This window comes from Zingiber officinale, chromosome 7B (genome assembly GCF_018446385.1).
Source record: "Zingiber officinale cultivar Zhangliang chromosome 7B, Zo_v1.1, whole genome shotgun sequence".
Classification (NCBI taxonomy): Eukaryota; Viridiplantae; Streptophyta; class Magnoliopsida; order Zingiberales; family Zingiberaceae; genus Zingiber; species Zingiber officinale.
In genome coordinates, this window is record NC_055999.1 from 116058566 (window position 1) to 116076318 (window position 17753).

The 17753-nt window shown below is 38.6% G+C and overlaps 3 protein-coding genes across 4 annotated transcripts; 1 reads left to right on the plus strand and 2 right to left on the minus strand.

The window, feature by feature from the left end:
* Positions 1 to 123: 123 nt before the first annotated feature.
* On the minus strand, positions 124 to 787 carry LOC122004105. Its single transcript, XM_042559035.1, has 3 exons — positions 683 to 787; positions 523 to 608; positions 124 to 436 (listed from the first exon to the last, which is right to left on the minus strand). The coding sequence occupies exons 1-3, from the start codon at positions 765 to 767 to the stop codon at positions 245 to 247; spliced, it is 363 nt and encodes a 120-aa protein (XP_042414969.1). The 5' UTR covers positions 768 to 787; the 3' UTR covers positions 124 to 244.
* A 4993-nt stretch (positions 788 to 5780) lies between these two features.
* LOC122004711 lies at positions 5781 to 6839 on the minus strand. Its single transcript, XM_042559556.1, has one exon. It carries the CDS (start codon positions 6837 to 6839, stop codon positions 5781 to 5783), a length of 1059 nt encoding a protein of 352 aa, XP_042415490.1.
* A 4905-nt stretch (positions 6840 to 11744) lies between these two features.
* LOC122007073 (squamosa promoter-binding-like protein 15) lies at positions 11745 to 17419 on the plus strand. Of its 2 annotated transcripts, none has more exons than XM_042562836.1 (11): positions 11745 to 12003; positions 12161 to 12900; positions 13167 to 13357; positions 13443 to 14287; positions 14369 to 14443; positions 14512 to 14619; positions 14695 to 14812; positions 14900 to 15035; positions 15118 to 15262; positions 15378 to 15977; positions 16139 to 17419. In XM_042562836.1, exons 2-11 carry the CDS (start codon positions 12275 to 12277, stop codon positions 16547 to 16549), a joined length of 3255 nt encoding a protein of 1084 aa, XP_042418770.1. In that variant the 5' UTR covers positions 11745 to 12003; positions 12161 to 12274; the 3' UTR covers positions 16550 to 17419. The 2 variants fall into 2 exon arrangements, with proteins under 2 accessions (XP_042418770.1, XP_042418771.1); XM_042562837.1 differs by having other exon boundaries at positions 13167 to 13306.
* Positions 17420 to 17753: the final 334 nt, after the last annotated feature.

Here is a 17753-nt window from a genome sequence, read left to right on the forward strand (position 1 = left end):
AATCAACAAAAACAGGTGACTAGAAAAGACTTTATCTTCTCAGGATCATAATTAATTCTGACATTTTTTTCTTAAATAAAAACTTTGCCATTCCATGAACAAGCATCCATTTTGTCACGATAAGTTAAATTAGAAACCTACTTCAGTAGCTCCTAAAGCTATAAAACCTCCTACATTTCCGAAAACAAATCAATAAAATCTATCTATATATGAGGAGAGACAAATTCTGCATGAAGGTGACGCTCTATTGCTCCAGCTGAAGCAAACGGCGGCGGCGCCGGCCGAGGGGAGGCCCGCCGTGGTGGTGGATGGGGTCTGGTCCCGTCGGCACTTGTCTCGCCGACGACGATTCCGCTGAGCCCGGCGCCGCCGCCGAGTTCACGACCGACCGGAATCTTCGACTCTCCTCTTCATCTCCTTCCATTACTTGTACCTTCTGTTTTTCACACGCAAAAAAAGGCAAATAAAGTATCGGATGCCATCTATCGACTGCGCGAAGCCACCAGCAATCTCATTTCTTACCTTGAACGAGCCTATGCGATTCTTCGTCGCCGCCGTCGCCTCCGCCTCCGCCTCCGTCGAAGTCGTCATCCTCTTGGCTCCTAAATCTGCATCGTTTCATATATTTGTCGAATTAGAACAAAGTAGCGATGTTGGATAAGGGAAAGAAGGCTGCGCGTACTGGAGCGAGAGGCAAAGACGTCGAGAGGCGAGGAGAGGAAGAGCACGGCCAGCGTAATCAGCAACAAGCTTGGCCTGGTCGCCATGAACAAACTTGTAATGAAGTAGAGAGACAGGAACTGGAAGAGGAGGCAGCAATTAATAAAATGGTTTTTTTTTAAAAAAAAAATCTCCTCTTTTTCAAAACGCCCCTCTACAGAAAAACGAACCGCAATACTACACCGCTATCGGAGCGTTCTGGTGATTTTAAAAGTTTGTTTGGAGTGAAAAGAAAATGTTCGTGACAGGAAGCGGGGGAGAGACGGAGGGATTCGCACGTGCGCGCCGAGCATAGCACGTGGCTGTTCGTGGGAGGCCGACTGGCTTACGCGAACGAAGCATCTCCTGACGCCAGCACAGCTAGCATTTTCTCCCACACGTTCACTCGCCCGCTACGTACTCTCTTTCGTATCCTCGTTTTTACTGGACAATATCTCGGGCCCCACCGTTGGTTTCCGCGGGTGAGTAGGGGATCCGAGCCGCTGAGGTTTTCCGGTTGCCGGTGGCGTTAGTTTGGACGCATTGGTTACATCATACATGGACAATACTACCCCCGGACGCTGCCAAATTATCAAATTTAAATATGCTCGATAATTTTTTAATTCAAATACATAATGTTTTATTTAATTCTCAAACAGATTTTTTTTATTATATTATACCCAATTTCAATTTAACTATACTTTAACCAAATTTAAGTTTCAATCATTTCTAACTATATTTCAATTCTATTTGAACTAAGGTTCAAACAACTTAAATCGACTTGTATATCTTGTATCAATTAAAAAAACAATTCAAATATCACACATTTTTAAACTTAAATATCAAAATATAGCTTGATTCAATTATTTTACATCCTAATATCCATTATTCATCAAAACAGATGTGGAACGACCAGAACAGACATTTCAGCATGGGAACACTTAATGATGTTTCAAAGTTTCAATAAATAACGTGACTTATTTTGAAATGTCCTTCTCGGATATTATAACAGTAAAAAATGGATCAAAATGGTTACAATGGATTGAAATTGATTATCTTTGAATGAATCAGATAACGAAGTTGGAAGAGCTTCGACGTAGCCTAATCGAGCAACTCACAAGGTGCCCTATTGAAAAAGAAGATGGCATCGACAACGGCTTAAGGTTTCAGCGCGTGAGATGTGAGAAAAGACATAGGAGACGTAAGTTCGTAATAGAAATTTAGAACTTAGATTTTGATAAATAAAATTTATTTTCTAAAAATATAATTATTTTAATATATAATATAATAAAAGTTCATTTCAATTTTTTTTTAAAAAAAATCTAAAAAATCTTTATAATCATATAAATTTATTTTTTATTAACTATTATTAAATTATTATTATTTTTCTAGATTAAACTTTAATTATATATATAACAGATTTATTATTATTATTATTATTATTATTATTATTAGCAGCAACAACAACAATATTACGTTATTGTTGTTTAGTATTTTGGGCATATCCTCAAATTGTGAGTTCATCATTAAATATTTAATAGGTGTTGATCCGGTATTAAGAGAGGGTCTTGAACGAATAGAGATCGATGGTCCGTGGAGGTCAAAGTCAAGGCGATCAATGTATAATGTTGGTCGGGCGGGAGGCCACTTGGCCGAGCGGGAGGCTACTTGGCCGAGCATCCATATCAGTACTCGGGTCGGCCCGGAGACAACTAGACCACAGGTCGAGTTTCCGACGCTCAAGGGTCCGTTTAAGAGAGCCGATGCGTGGAGCAATCGGTCTGCTCGGCTGAGTGACGGATTAACAACTTGTTAGCTCAGACGAACAGTGCACCAGCAGCGGACTAGCGGAGATGACATGCCTGTCCGAGCTTGAGGCCGAGCCGACAGTCCGCTCGGTCCAATGTTTGTCCCTCCTGGACGCTAGTATGGCCGAGCGATTTCTCGCTCGGAACAGTAACAGACAGAAGGTGTAGAAGAGTACAAAGGAGACAGCTAGAGATATCCTTCTCGAGATATGTGTCGTCGACAGACAGCATGATCGGTGGTCGGACCGGACAGAGAATCGTACGGTGAAAGTTTCCACTGTCATGTCAGAGATATGCTCGGACGGTTGCGGTATGACGTCAGAGTGCTTTTCTGGCACGTCCATTTTGAGGTATGTTTGGGAAAGCGCCCACGCATCGATGAGCGTGCACGCACCTCCCCGGGGGCCTATATAAGGACCCCCAGACTTCGACGGAGGTATGCAATCAACTACACTGTAGCTACAGTTCTTCCTTATTTTGCTTCAGCTTTCTTCTCGCCTGACTTGAGTGTCGGAGGATCGTCTTCGGAAATCCCTTCCCGGCCCAGCTTTGTTGCAAGTTCGCCGGAGGTCCACCTCATCCCAACGTCTACGCGAAGCCAACAGAAAGCGTCACGTCCCCAGCTTTCATCAACTCACAACTCGGACAGGATCTGGTGTTATTTTCATAATTCTTAAATTGGTAATTTAGACTAAACCTAAATTATAAATTTTAAAAAATATTAAGTCATATATATATATAAAAAATAATTTTATCCTGCACATTGCACGCCTATTTAGTGCAGACTCCTAGCAATCCTCACGTGATCGGATGCCCTGGAGTAACTCCCGACCATTTCCTACAAATTCATGCACATCCCAAGCGCCTCCAATGCATATATGGATCAACAAAAATTTGACATCTTTTACCAACATGATATTAAGAAATCTCCGCAATAAGAAATCCATTTCGTATAATTGAACTTTTTCAAACTGTTTCTTTTTAAGAACCAAAAAAACTTGTGCCACAATAACAAATGCAAAAAAAAGACAGCCCGATGCACGAAGCTGCCGTCATGTAGAATCCCTGGAAAGGATCCATTGCACGCAACCTTACTTTACTTTTTACAAGAATCTATTTCCAGAAAATAACAAATGCAAAAAAGAATAAAAGACCTTCGACCCGTAATGGGTCTTGAAGCACTCTTTTTGTATCTCCCTGACCAAAGCCTCCCACATTAGGATTGTTTGTTAGTGATTGATCAAGCTTGATGGATTCACCCTGTATTAGAGGCGCCTTGGGCAATTTTCTATTTAATAACGCCCCAATTCATTTTTTTATTTTTTTAATATTTTTTAAATCTTAAATCCTAAATTTATATATTATACTTTATGAATACCTAAATATTTTTAAACTTGAATACTATAACCTAACCTCTAAACTCTAAAGACAAAATCTAATTGGCTTAACTTGGAGTTAAAAAAATAAATAAAAAAAATGACGAAGGCACGTCTAATGCATTGGAGGCGTCGCGAGTTAGGTCCAGACGAGTCTGCAACGGAGACAAAGTCAAATTGGTTTAACCTGGAGCTAAAAAAATAAACTAAAAAAATTGACGAAGGTACATCTAATACAATGGAAATGATAAAATCTGTCATGATTATCACAACCATTCAGACGGACCACGCTAATACTAACCACCGTAATGCATGCATAGTTCTACTATTGACGCATAGTTCTATAGTTGTTCCATTTTTCTCTATATTTTAGTGACTGACTTGAACGTCAGATGGCCAATGCCGGGGACCCCTTCCCTGGCTCAGCACTGACGTTACTTATTTTGCATAACGGAGCGAAGTCTACAGCTGACCAGCGAAGTCGCCACGTCCCAAGGTTTCCAGCTTCGCACTTTTGGATAGGATTAATTATTATTATTATTATTATTATTATTATGGTGGTCTTGTTTAGTGTTTTGGGCATATCCTAAAATTGTAAGTATATCATTAAATATTTAATATGTATTATTTTCATAATTCTTAAATTCCCAATAGGCTAAATATCCGCCCGGACACCAAAAATAAATCAGGACATCTGGAGTAACTCCGAATGCCCGAACTTGTAAGGATCACCCAAGATTTTGCACTGGACAGGTATGCAAGATCCACGTCCCAAGTCAAACGCCTCTAATGCATTGGCTACGCCTTGGTCATTTTTTTATAACAGTGCCTTAATTCATTTTTTTTAATATTTTCTAAATCTCAAACCCTAAATTCATATATTATATTCCGTGAGTATTATTTTTTTAAAAAAATTTATATATTAGTTAGTTTGAACATTATAACCCTGAACTCTAAAGGTAAAATTTAATTGATTTAATCCCAAAGTTAAAAAAAATAAAAATATTATTAGACACCCTAAATATATACCCGTGAACATCTAAAATTTTGTTAGTTTTTTTTTTTTTTTTTAAACTTGAACACTATGCCTTAACCCCTAAACCCTAAAGATAAAATCTAATTGACTTAATCCGGAACTAAAAATAAATAAATAAAAAAATGATGAAGGCACCTCTACTACATTGGAGACGCCTCGAGTCATGTTCAAACGAGTCTACAACGGAAGGTCCGTGTATATATATATATATATATATATATATATGATGAAATGATATTAGAATGAAAATGGTAGAGTTGATACTGTGATCGTTCCACTAAACCATGCTAATACTAACCACCCTAATGCATGCATAAGTTTTATCTATAGTATTTTATTCGATTTTTACAAGTTACTTGTGACTCAAACTCGAACTGAATTTTATTTAAATTCAAATATCACATATATATATATTTTTTAAACATGAACTCAATTATCAATACTTTTATAGTATTCAGCTTGATTTTTACACTCCTAATACTAAATCCATGGCATTACCATCTCAATGCTACACAAGAGCAATAAGAGAATCCGAGTTTAAATTCTAAATGAGATAAATATCCTAGAGATCGACTTCTAAATATGCATTTCAAATTTATCAAGAATTAATCGGGTGAAACCCATATCAACTTTCCTATGATCGAACTACTGATTACTCAAAGAGATCGTTGTAACATCAAGCAGCAGGCAGCCGACGCAGGCAGGTTAGGAGTAACAGCCAGCAATAGCATTGCATTATTTTGGTAGTAGACGTGAAGCATTCACAAGAAAAGACAAACAAACAAACAAACAAACAGAGAGAGAGACCATGAAGAGATCAGTCTTGCTAACCTTCATCCAACAGCAGAGTCGTTGCAAGCCTCAAGCCCTTGCAGTGGGGCTCGTCGCTGACGGCTTCTTTGGCTCCTCCGCCGAGAAGCTCTCAGGCTTCCCCGTGCTCCTCGATGGCTTGCCGTTGCCTCTCTGCTCCTCCTTGCGTGCTGCTGCAGAAGCTGCCGGAGTGAACTTCCGAGCTCCGACTTCCGCCCTAAGATCCTCCAAGGCCCTCTTCAGAAGAATGCTATCGGACCGCAGGGCCTCCACGTCCCCGCGCAGCAGGGCGCGGGCGCTGGCATCTGCATCCTTGGTGGCGACTGGCTTCTTCCTCTCCGTATGCGCGTCGGCCGTCGAGCGCTCTATCGTGATCTTGCTCAACGACAGAAGCGGGAGCTTGCTCAGCGAGATCATCGGGCCTTTGGGATCGTCGAGCGCGGAGCGGAGCTCCGGCGGCACTCTAAGTCCCCACTTGAACCGGACGGCGGCGCGTTTGGGAAGGCGGAGGATGCTCCTCGCGCTGACCTCGAAGCCGGAGAGGAGTCCGTCGATCCCGCCGCCTCGGCCGGTCGCGAGAGTGGATATGTCGATTGGGTCGCCGCTGAGCTTCTTTCCGGAGCCGATCGGCTCGTGAGCGTGGAATTGTACGAACTCGGGGTTTTTCTCATCGCAGAAGGCCGAGACCTTAACCTCCACGGCCGGAGGGGACTCGGCGGAGACGTTGACAGGCGCGGCGGCATCCACAACTTTTTTGATGGAGAAGTCGCCGAAATTGGGCTTGAGGAGAAGGGAGAAGTCGGGGCGGCCGCTCTGGAGACCGAACTCAGCGGACATCACTAGGGGGGAGTTTCCAGAGGGGGAGCCTAGGGTTCCGGTCCCGGTCTTGAGGACGAGGGAAAAGGGCTTTCGGTAATCGTTGGGACGGTAAGAGAGGCGGAGGGAAGGACCGACGCGGAAGGAGGTGGCGATGTCGAAGCGGACATCTTGGAAGGCGTCGCCAGCGCCGACGGCGAAGCCGGAGAGGAAAGGGAGGCCGAGGACGGCGATGGGGATCTTGGCCCGCACCAGCGGCGACGCCTCCTCCCGGAACTTGATCGAAGCCTTCATCGACGAATCGGAGGAGGCGATTGATCGGAGCCTTCGTCGACGCGACGGAGGGGTCGATTCGAACGCTTCTTGGCCGAGCAGCACGGATCAGGATTTACTATTTTAAGGGGGTAATTAAAAGACGCTGAGGCCAATATTAGCCTCCTGCACAAACAACTTACCAGAACGTCTACCTTACTATGACTGGTCCGGACAGGATCGGGGCCCGCTTCCTTGCCCATGACTGGTAGATTGTGTTGGCATTGGATTTTGCACGCCAAGCTGGTTTGGTCGAATCGGATTCTCGCCGTAATCGGATCCGTTTCAGTTCAGATCCGTTTATATGAAGACTTGATATGTTCACTTGAATATTCAAAATATATATAAAGGGGACAAATATGTCTTCCAGAGAAGGTCTCCACGTTTAAATATTATCATCAGATAAATAATAATACACCTCAAGTAGATAATAAGATAGAGAGAACAATCCTTAAAAAAAAATAAAATTTTAAAAATAAGAACAATTAAATAAGATAATAATACAAAAAAAAAAACATGGCTTAACATATCATCATCGACAAAGCAAAAAAATAAATAAATAAATAAATAAATAATATATAAAATGACGAAATTAAATACAATCTTTAGAAAATAAAGATCACAATGAGACTAAATCAGCCATTATCATTTATCAAGAACCAAATAGAAGACTTTTTAAGCACTGAGTAAAAAAAAAAAAATCCTATTTTTTATTACCTAAACCAGAACAATTATAAATAATAGAATGAAGACAAAGAAAAAATCGAATAATTTGTGACTGTAAATATATTTAAATAAAAGTTAAATTTAATATCTATTAAATAAGTGAAATGGTAAAGGTATCTAACTAGTTATTGTTAAAAAATAATAAAATCTTTCATTTTGATCAAATGGATGAATATATCAACATTTGAATTTAATACCATCTTAAACCTATTCTTTTCCATTCTCTTAAAAAATATATATAAAAATATATTTAATATATTAAAAATAATTATCCTAATTTTTAGAGAATGAGATTGCACAATCTTTTATTATGTGTGACTTTATTTTTTTTTATTTTTTTTAAAATATATTTAATACATTAAAAATAATGAGTCCCAATAAAAATTGACCCCTAGGCATAGGACTTAACGGCTTATGCCTAAAGCCGGTCTTCATGACCCTAAAAAGGATTTGAATTTGTAATAAATGGATACCGTTATACACATCTACTTGTCTCCTAAAGATATTTAATGGCGAGGCCCGTGCTTGTCTACATGTTAGTCATACTTGAGATAAAACTCAAAAAAAGATCAAAAGTTATAGATTGTACAATTAAAGAAGTATAATTGAGCATCTGAGTTAGAGCTTTGGACTCTAAACAATCACTCACTTTGAGATTCACAAAAAGGGATAGGGGCCACATGGAAAGGAATATTCGATCACTTGCCATTGCCACCTCAAAACTACACTTCCTTTCAAGTTCTTTCTCCACTCCGACATAACCTTCTTTGATTGATCCATCGAATTTTCATGTTGCTAACTCCCACTCCATTGACTATTGCCACTCAAATCAAATCTATCAATTCCTACCGACTTCAAAAAAGTTGGTCGCACACCTCGACTGGCCTCAAGCTCAAGCCACTTTGCCCCAAGTTCCGGTAGTCGTAAAGCTAAGCTAATTCGACTCCATCCAAGAATCCTAAATTGAAGTTCAAACGAACGAGAGTGGTAACCGATGGATAGAGTTCTATATTTGTTGTAAATTTACAAATAACATATTAATTATATATTATCATTATTGTTCTAATATTATATTGCCAAGTGTCTTTTTTTTCATAAAAACATTTTATTTTATTTCCAAAATAATTAATTTTTATTATTTGATAAAGGAATTGACTTGAGCAATTATTTAAGTGGATGGATTCTATATGTTGGCCACATGTTTTGTTTTTTGATGTGACACTACAAGTCAAATTGTCACTGTTGAGGAATAACTTTTACTTTTTTGGATCATAATTTTTTGCACTATTGATAACTTATATTCATAATTAAATTGAATTTTTTTAAGGATTATGTTTTTTTAAAGAATTCTTATGGGATGGCCAATTTTCATTTAGAATTTGTTAATATTTTACAAGAAGAGAAAACAAGAATTTTTAGTAACAAAAATACAAAGAATGGTTTTGAATAATATAATTTTTATAATTTCTTTCAAATAATTTGTATAGATGATAAATAGAATAAAAATAGACAATTATGATTAAAACTATTGTCTAGGAAAAATATAAACAATTATTGTTTTTATGGCTTATTATCTTTTATAAAAAATCTTTAACAAAATAAAATTTTGTTTTTTTAATTAGAAAAGTTGACTATTAAATAGGGATGGTATAATTCAATTTTCATCAAAACTCAAGTTATTTTTTTTTTAAAAAAAAAATTTGTTATGGTTGTGTTGTGCCATGAAGTGTACCTCCAAAAGAAACAAATTTTAATGGATATCATATTTTGAAAGAGATTTCTTTGAGTTGACACTTCAACTAACTAGAGCATGTTTAAATTGCTTTGGACTAAATTAATTCGGGATGCGAACGACTTTTCCTCACTCAACAATTAATTTCTCAAATTTTTCATTTCACTGGAGGAAAATATCTTATAGTATACATTAACTCGTATGATACTTTTGGTACATCATCTTAAAATAATCACACCAAATAGAAAATCTTGTTACCATTAAAACAAAACTTTTGTATCTTCATTCATAAATCCATAATCATACTAATTCAAATAGAAGACTTGAATAAGTTTAAAAAAAATTATGTTTCACAACTACATAATCTATTTTTAGAAATAAAAATAATATACACAAGTGATCATTCTAATCCCATGTTCAATCTTTTACGATACAAGATTATCTCAAACTTTTATCCCATCAATGTGCTTCATATATGTCCCTTGTAATCTTAATTTTTGATGTCCTATATTTGTCATCATATGAGAGGTTCATAGGATGAGCAAGAGTGAACTTATACATTATTTTGATAAGGCTATAGATTATGTTTCTATTATGTTCAAAGGATGTTCATATATTTTTATAGTAATATGATATTTTTACTTTGGGCCTACATCATTTTAAATTCATAATATTTTCTAAATCTATCTAATATTAAGATTTTGATTGAATCTCAACCGTTTCCATATTACACTATCCCTCCCTAAACATGTTGGATAATAATTTATTATATAAGGTGCTCTTGATTAGAATTTGTTGACTAAGGTAAATTAAAAAATAATAATTTGTTTTAAATTTGTAGTAGTTAGGATATAACTTAGGAATAAGAATATTTTTGAAATAATAAATATGATGAAATGTTGTTTTATTTATTTATTTTATATAAAAAAATAGTCCAATTCTATATAAATCAAAAGGGTATATTTTCATATACAAAAAAATTAGGGTGCTTGCTGATAAATTCATAAAATTTAATATTATTTAATTGCGCTCTGGTGTCCGCGTGCAGATCGGACGTTGACTGCGACGCGCTGGAAGAAACGGACGAGAAGCAGAAGGACGGCTGTCGCTCGCCGGCTACAAAGAGTATCGTACGGTACGGGCGAATCGGACGGCTCCGATTTGACTATCTTTTCGGGTTGCGGTCGTACGGACCCGTTTACGAGGCCGTAACGGCAATTATTACGGTAATTATTATTCGTAATTACTCCGCTCCGCATACTAAAACGTTTCCCTTGTCTCGTGACTCGCCCACCGTCCCAGCCAATCGTAAAGCTACACCGGTACGACAACGCCGTGGGGCCCACGTTTGGTGCGTTTTGTGTGACTATTTTCGCGGCCGGCAATTACTTCTCTTTGTTTTCCTTTTTTACGAAAAGTTTTATAACGCCCCTCGAAAATTATTTAATGCGAGTCCAATCCCCAAACTAGAGAAAAATTATGTTATCTATTTTTTTTGCCTCATAAGATAATCTATATTTTTGGGTGAAAATTTCAAAAACAAAAAAGCTCCATTCTTATTTTTATTTTTGAAAAGTCAAAGGATCTCTATTCCATTGTCATCCAATACAATTCAATACTACTATCCTAATCTAAATCTTAATAAAATATTATAATAATTATAAAATCATAACTACTAAAATATTTAATTTGTATAATTTATATTAGTAAATATAATTTTATAATTGTTACAATGTAAATGATATAAAATTTATACTATAATAGTTATAAAATTAAATTGGTAGTTACTATAATGTAAATTTAATTATTTAATATTTATATTATAATAATTATAAAATCATAATTACTATAAAATTATCTATGATTAAATAATAATATAATAGAACAGTTAGATATTTATATAATAGTTATAAAATTAAATTCGTAGTTACTATAATGTAAATTTAACTTATTTATTTAATACTTATATTATAATAGTTATAAAATTATAATTACTACACAATTATGTATGATTAAAATAATATAATAGAACAGTTAGATATTTATATAATAGTTATAAAATTAAATTCGTAGTTATTATGATGTAAAATTAATTTATTTATTTAATATTTATATTATAGTAGTTGTAAAATCATAATTATTATTTAATTATGTATGATTAAATAATAATATAATATAACAGTTAGTTATTTATACATGTTTGGATAATAAAGATGTCCTTTTAATTAAAAAAATTAAAATGGGAGGTTCATTTTATTTATTTTTGGATTTTAAATAAAATTGAAGTAAGTGGTTTTGTGGTAGGCAAAATTGAGGGGCTAATTAGTAAAAGTGAATTCCGGAGGTCACATCGAAATAATGCCACGCAGTTGGCTTTTTCTTTCCGTGCGGTTCTTATATCTTGCCCTCGCACTTAGTGTCTTATTACGTTCCCTGCCACGCCGCCGCTTCCTGGTGAAAAGAGCGGGGAGAGAGAGAGAGAGAGAGAGAGAGAGAGAGAGAAGAAGAGTTCCAACCAGAGAGAGAAGGGAGAGCGAACTTAGTCGTCCCAGTGACCCAGTCTCCGGATCTGTTCTTGCCTGCGATCCTGTGCGCAGCTACTTCGTTTCGGGGTGAGAGAGAACGAGTTCAAGCTTACGATCTGTTCGTTCGTCCAACTATGTTGGCCTTGAGAAGCGTGAGAGTTGGGTAAGTAGAACAGGCTCTTTCCTATGTTTTTGATTGGTTTTTGAGGGAATTTTGAAGGTTTGATTTTGCTTGTTTTTTAGTTCCATGGTTTGGTTTGAAAAAGCTGTCTCCTTTATTATTCTTGACGGATTATTGGGTTTGCTTCGTGCTTTTGTAGATTGGAATATGCGGAAGAATGGATCGGAGGTAGACGGTAGTGTTTTGACGAAAAAGGTGGTGTTTTTTTTTGGAGCGATCGAGGGGGACTTAGGGTTCGTTTCGTCCGGCAGCAATGGAGGGAGAGGTCGGTGCACAGGTTGCTCCTCCTATCTTCTTTCACCACCACCAGGCCCTTCCCGTTTCCCTCCGTGACGCTCCTCTTCTCGCGAAGAAGCGAGACTTTCCATGGAAAAGTTCCGTTTTTCAGCACAACCGACTGCCGGAGAACCAGGAGCACACGATGAGCGCTTCTGTTGCGAATCCCGTTAGTAATTGGAATCCCAATATGTGGAATTGGGACAGCGTGCAGTTCACACCCACGCCTGCGTCCGACACCGCGGACGTCATCTGCCTGGGATCTCAGTCATCTTCCGCGGCCGGTGCTATTGTCGATCAGAAGAAAGGGGACGAGAGCTCGTTACTTGTAAGAAGTATGGAAGAGGACGATGAAAGGCTAGCGCTGAAGCTTGGAGGCGGAGGATGCTTGGCAGAGGAGCCTGCTGCAAGGCCTAACAAGCGGGTCCGGTCTGGCTCACCGGGGTGCAGCAACTACCCGATGTGTCAGGTTGATGATTGCCGCACGGATCTGTCGAGCGCCAAGGATTACCACAGGCGCCATAAGGTGTGTGAGGTGCACAGCAAGACTGCCAAGGCTCTTGTTGGGAACCAGATGCAGAGATTCTGCCAACAGTGCAGCAGGTAATTCCTTCCACCTCAAAATCTTACTCTACAGTTTCCAGTTAGCATTAACCAGTTAAATTTCTGCTGCTACAGGTTTCCTTTTGAGATTTTTTTGAAATATGCTGTAAATCTGCCATGACATGCTTGGTGTTACAACTTAATCTTCATGGCTAGAAATAACAGGCTTATTTGCAATCGTAGATTTGCTGTGTTTAAGTCATATATATCAATCAATTTTCTGAAAAAATTTGAATCTTTCTGATCTGTAAGATTATGTTATTCAGATTCCATCCTCTTTCTGCGTTTGATGAGGGAAAGAGAAGCTGTAGAAGGCGGCTTGCAGGTCACAATCGGCGCAGAAGGAAGACACAACCAGAAGTTGCTTCTCCTATGCTGCAGCCTATGAACCAAGAAAATTCAGCAAGTGGGCATCTGGATATTGTTAACTTGTTGTCTATGCTTGCACGCTTGGAAGGCATGCTGTCTTTCTCGAAAGGGGTGCTAATATTTTGCTCTGTGATTTCCTTCTTTTGCTTCATGTGTTACTACTGTGAATGCAGGTAACTCTCAAGACAAACAGACAAACATCCCTCTGTTTGAAAGGGACCGATTTGTCCAGTTTATCAGTAAATTAAGCACTTCAAATAGTGGAAACCCTTCTGCCAGATCTTTGGAGCCTGGAGGTTTTGATTTGAACGTATCTCAAGATGCACCACTAGTCTCAATTGAGAAGTCGATTAAGGAGATTGGGGAGATAAGTTCTCCATCCGCCACCACTAAGCTACTGACAGTTTTATCGGCAGCAATAGCAGCTACTACTGCTGCTGCCCCTGCAACTGTTTCCCAAAGGAGCAGCCAAAGTAGTGGCAATGATAAGGCTAAGGTTCAAAACGCTGAACCCTCTGGTGATGCTAATTCTCACAATAAATCAACCCATATGCTTCCGTCAGTTGGTGTCTTGCCAGACAACCTCATCAGCAAATCTACAGTTGGTGCATGTCACCAGATAGTTCAGCAAACCCGTCAGAGCTTACCTTTGCAACTTTTTGGACCTGTTGAGTATGATAATCCTCCTGAACTTGGTTCTGCAATTAAATATTTATCATCTGAAAGTAGCAACCCTTTGGAAGAGAGATCTCCATCATCTTCTCCACCTGTTACTAAGAAGTTGTTCCCTCTGCATTCAACATTGGAAGGAACAAAATATGCACAAGCACTAGAATGTAGGGAAGAAAATGCAACTGTCGAACTGAGTAGTATTAATGGTGGAAGTGCGCCACTTGAGCTATTTAGAGTGTCAGAAATGCAAACAGAAAATGCTACAGCCCAGAGACTACCATCTCGAGGTGGTTACAAATCCTCTGGTTCAGATCACTCCCCATCTAGTTCCAACTCTGATGCTCAGGTAACATGCAATCGATTGTCGATTGCCTTTCACAACATTTTTTTGCATCTTATTTGCTTATTACACCTTATGACTAAACAGGATCGGACTGGACGGATAATTTTCAAGCTTTTTGGCAAGGATCCAAGTAGTTTCCCTGATACCCTACGTTCTCAGGTTTGGTATTTTCTAGAATTTTCTTTTACCAACAACTCGTGTACTACTTACATTTCCCATTGTTACAGGTATTTAATTGGCTCTCACACAGCCCTTCAGATATGGAGAGTTACATCAGGCCTGGTTGCATAGTCCTATCTATCTACTTATCAATGCCATCAGTTGCATGGGAAGAAGTCAGTGCCGTATTTTTCAATTTTTCTAACTTTTAGTTTGGTGTGGAGTATACTGGAAATTTGTTGGTTTTGCAGCTTGAAGATGATCTTCTTGAACGTGTTGTGTCACTAGTTCAATTTGCTGAAACTGATTTCTGGCGAAATGGAAGGTTTTTACTTCGTACAAATCGACAGTTAGTGTCACACAAGGACGGTATGATTTTTCATTATTACTGTTAGGCAACACATTACTGCAATTATCTTCTCAAGTAGATAATCATATCATACCTATCTATTGCAGCAAAGATCCGCATATCTAGGACTTGGAAGGCATGGAGTGCACCGGAGTTGACATCTGTGTCACCAGTTGCTGTTGTAGTTGGGCAGAAAACATCCCTTCTTCTGAAAGGTCGCAATTTGACTGTTCCTGGAACCAAGTGAGTTGAGTGCTGCAATGTTTGATAAGAAATGTTTGTACGAGCTCACCTATATTGCTCATATATTTCTTTCATTCAATAGGATTCATTGCACTTATATGGGTAAATACATGTCAAAAGAAATTCTCTGCTCAACATATCCTGGCACCATATATGATGATTCTTGCGTTGAGAGGTTTGACTTCCCAGGAGGATCTCCTGAGGGATTTAGTCGATGTTTCATTGAGGTAACTACGTTAATGTGGAATCAACTTGTCAAATTCAGTAGCTTCCCCTCTTTCTAGTTGCATTTAAATCTAGAACCCCCACTACTCTGAACTGATATTTGAATTACATGACCAGGTGGAAAATGGTTTCAAGGGGAACAGCTTTCCCGTCATTATTGCCAATGTTAGCATTTGTCAGGAGTTGAGAACCCTTGAAGCAGATTTTGAAGATGCTCTCCTATCAGATGGCATCACAGAGGAACAAGTTAGTAATAGTCCCCGTTACAGGTCAAGGGAGGATAGTCTGCATTTCCTAAATGAGCTTGGATGGCTGTTTCAAAGGACACAAAAATCATCCAGTCTCTCCTTTTCTAATTTCTCAAGTTCCCGGTTGAAGTACCTTCTGACCTTTTCAGTCGAACGTGATTGGTGCACTCTTATTCAAGCTCTTTTGGATATTCTTGTGGAAAGAAGCTTAAATGATGATGCATTAAAACAGGAGTCACTAGAACTTCTTTCAGAAATTGACCTATTGAGCCGAGCAGTTAAGAGAAAGTGCAGAAAAATGGTAGACCTTCTCATCCAGTATTATGTGACTCAAGGGAATGATGCGACGAAGGTGTATCTTTTCTCTCCAAGCATGGCTGGACCTGGTGGGATTACCCCATTGCATATGGCTGCATCTATGCAGGACTCGGAGGATTTGGTTGATGCACTCACTAATGATCCGCAAGAAGTAAGCTTCTCCTAAATCTTACTACCTACCATTCTTAGAATGCAAAGGTTCTAGCTGCATTTTCTCTAATAAATGTATACTTCCATGTCTTACTTCCATGTCTACTATTTTTAAAACCTTACGGGCATTTTCTCTAATCTGTCGGTCTCTGGTTTTGGTAGATCGGGTTGAAGTGCTGGACTTCGTTACTCGACGAGAATGATCGGTCCCCCTATATGTATGCATTGCTGAGGAACAATATTTCCTATAACAATCTGATATTCAGGAAGCTTGGTGACAGGACAAATGGCCAATTGACAATTCCAGTAAGAGATGGAGCAGTGGTAGGAGTATCAATCACACAGGGTGCCCAAACTGTGACATCGATTTCGTGCGCTCAATGTGCCATGATCGGGGCTAGACAGCTTAGGCGATCCCCCCGAACCAAGGGGCTTCTTCAGCGGCCTTATGTCCACTCAATGCTTGCAATAGCTGCCGTCTGCGTCTGCGTTTGCTTGTGCTTCCGAGGTTTACCTCAGATTGGATCAGTAGAGCCATTCAAGTGGGAGAATCTAGACTTCGGCCCAAGGTAGCTGCCTAAGAGTTAATTGTACAAATTCAAAGAGACTAAATATCAGTCAAAGTATAATCCTTGCACGAGGCACCTTTAACACTGCTCAACTCCTTCAATGCCCTTGTGGGTTCAGCAACAGGCAGGGACAAAGAAGAGCAATGCAAAGCCTCGTTTGAGCATTTCCCGTGTAACCCAAGGAGGGAATTTTTGTAAGAAGAAATGCAAAATAAAGGCTCCCCCAGACTAGATGTGTGAATAAAGGAGCACAGAATGATGGCCTTTGTGGATCTATATCCTCTCTCTTTTTTCTCACAAGTTGGTAATTGTTGTTTTTGGAGACTTCACCAGTGAAACAAGTCCATGGGTTGTATCAGCAACAGATGAATCAACAGATAGGCACTGATTATTCTTTGCTTTAGCTTTCTGAAAGCATTTATCTGGTGACACAGCAGGAGCTGAGCTGGTGGGCAACTGATACACTTAACATCTCTATCTCCTTTTGCATCTTTGTGTGGATGAGTGCTGTGCTGTGCTGCTTTGCCCTGGGCCTTATCTGTTGGCCAGTTGATCATTGGTGGCATTAGAAAGTTGGTGGATTGGGGGGAAGAGAGAACATGTGTAGGGCCATGGCCATGGCTCTTGAGATCGTCAATGGTTGGAGGTACAAGTGCTCACCATGCTTTTTTCACGTCTTGTACCTTTGCAAAAGAAATAAATGTTCAATGGAGAAGAGGGAGAATTGGTGTTGCATAGTGAGAGGAGAGTGAAAAGAAAGGTAAGAATTCATTGCTAATATTAAATGACAATGAGAAAGTGAGGTTTTATTGTGTCATTTCTTCACTTTGTACCTTTTTGTTGTTGAAAACTCAACGAGAGTAGTCTTGTTTTACATCTTGTGCACTTTTTTTTTATAATTATATTATCTTCATTTTCGAAAGGAACTTGGCGCAACGGTAAAGAATAAAATAAAGAGTATATGTTAGTTTTAGGTCAAATGTAGTTGATATGAAGAATAAAGATTTGAATTGCTAGGTGTGCTTGCTTTTTAGTTAACTGATCAATCCACTTCATATGAATTTGGAGTAGTCACTCTCATGGCATAGTCGAGTTAGTATTCGGATAGTAGAATTGACACATGAGTTTGGAGTATTTCAAATGAAATGAGTGAAATCTGAATGAAGTGAGAGCGGTTCATCCGTTTCAAATAAACTTAAAGAGATTTA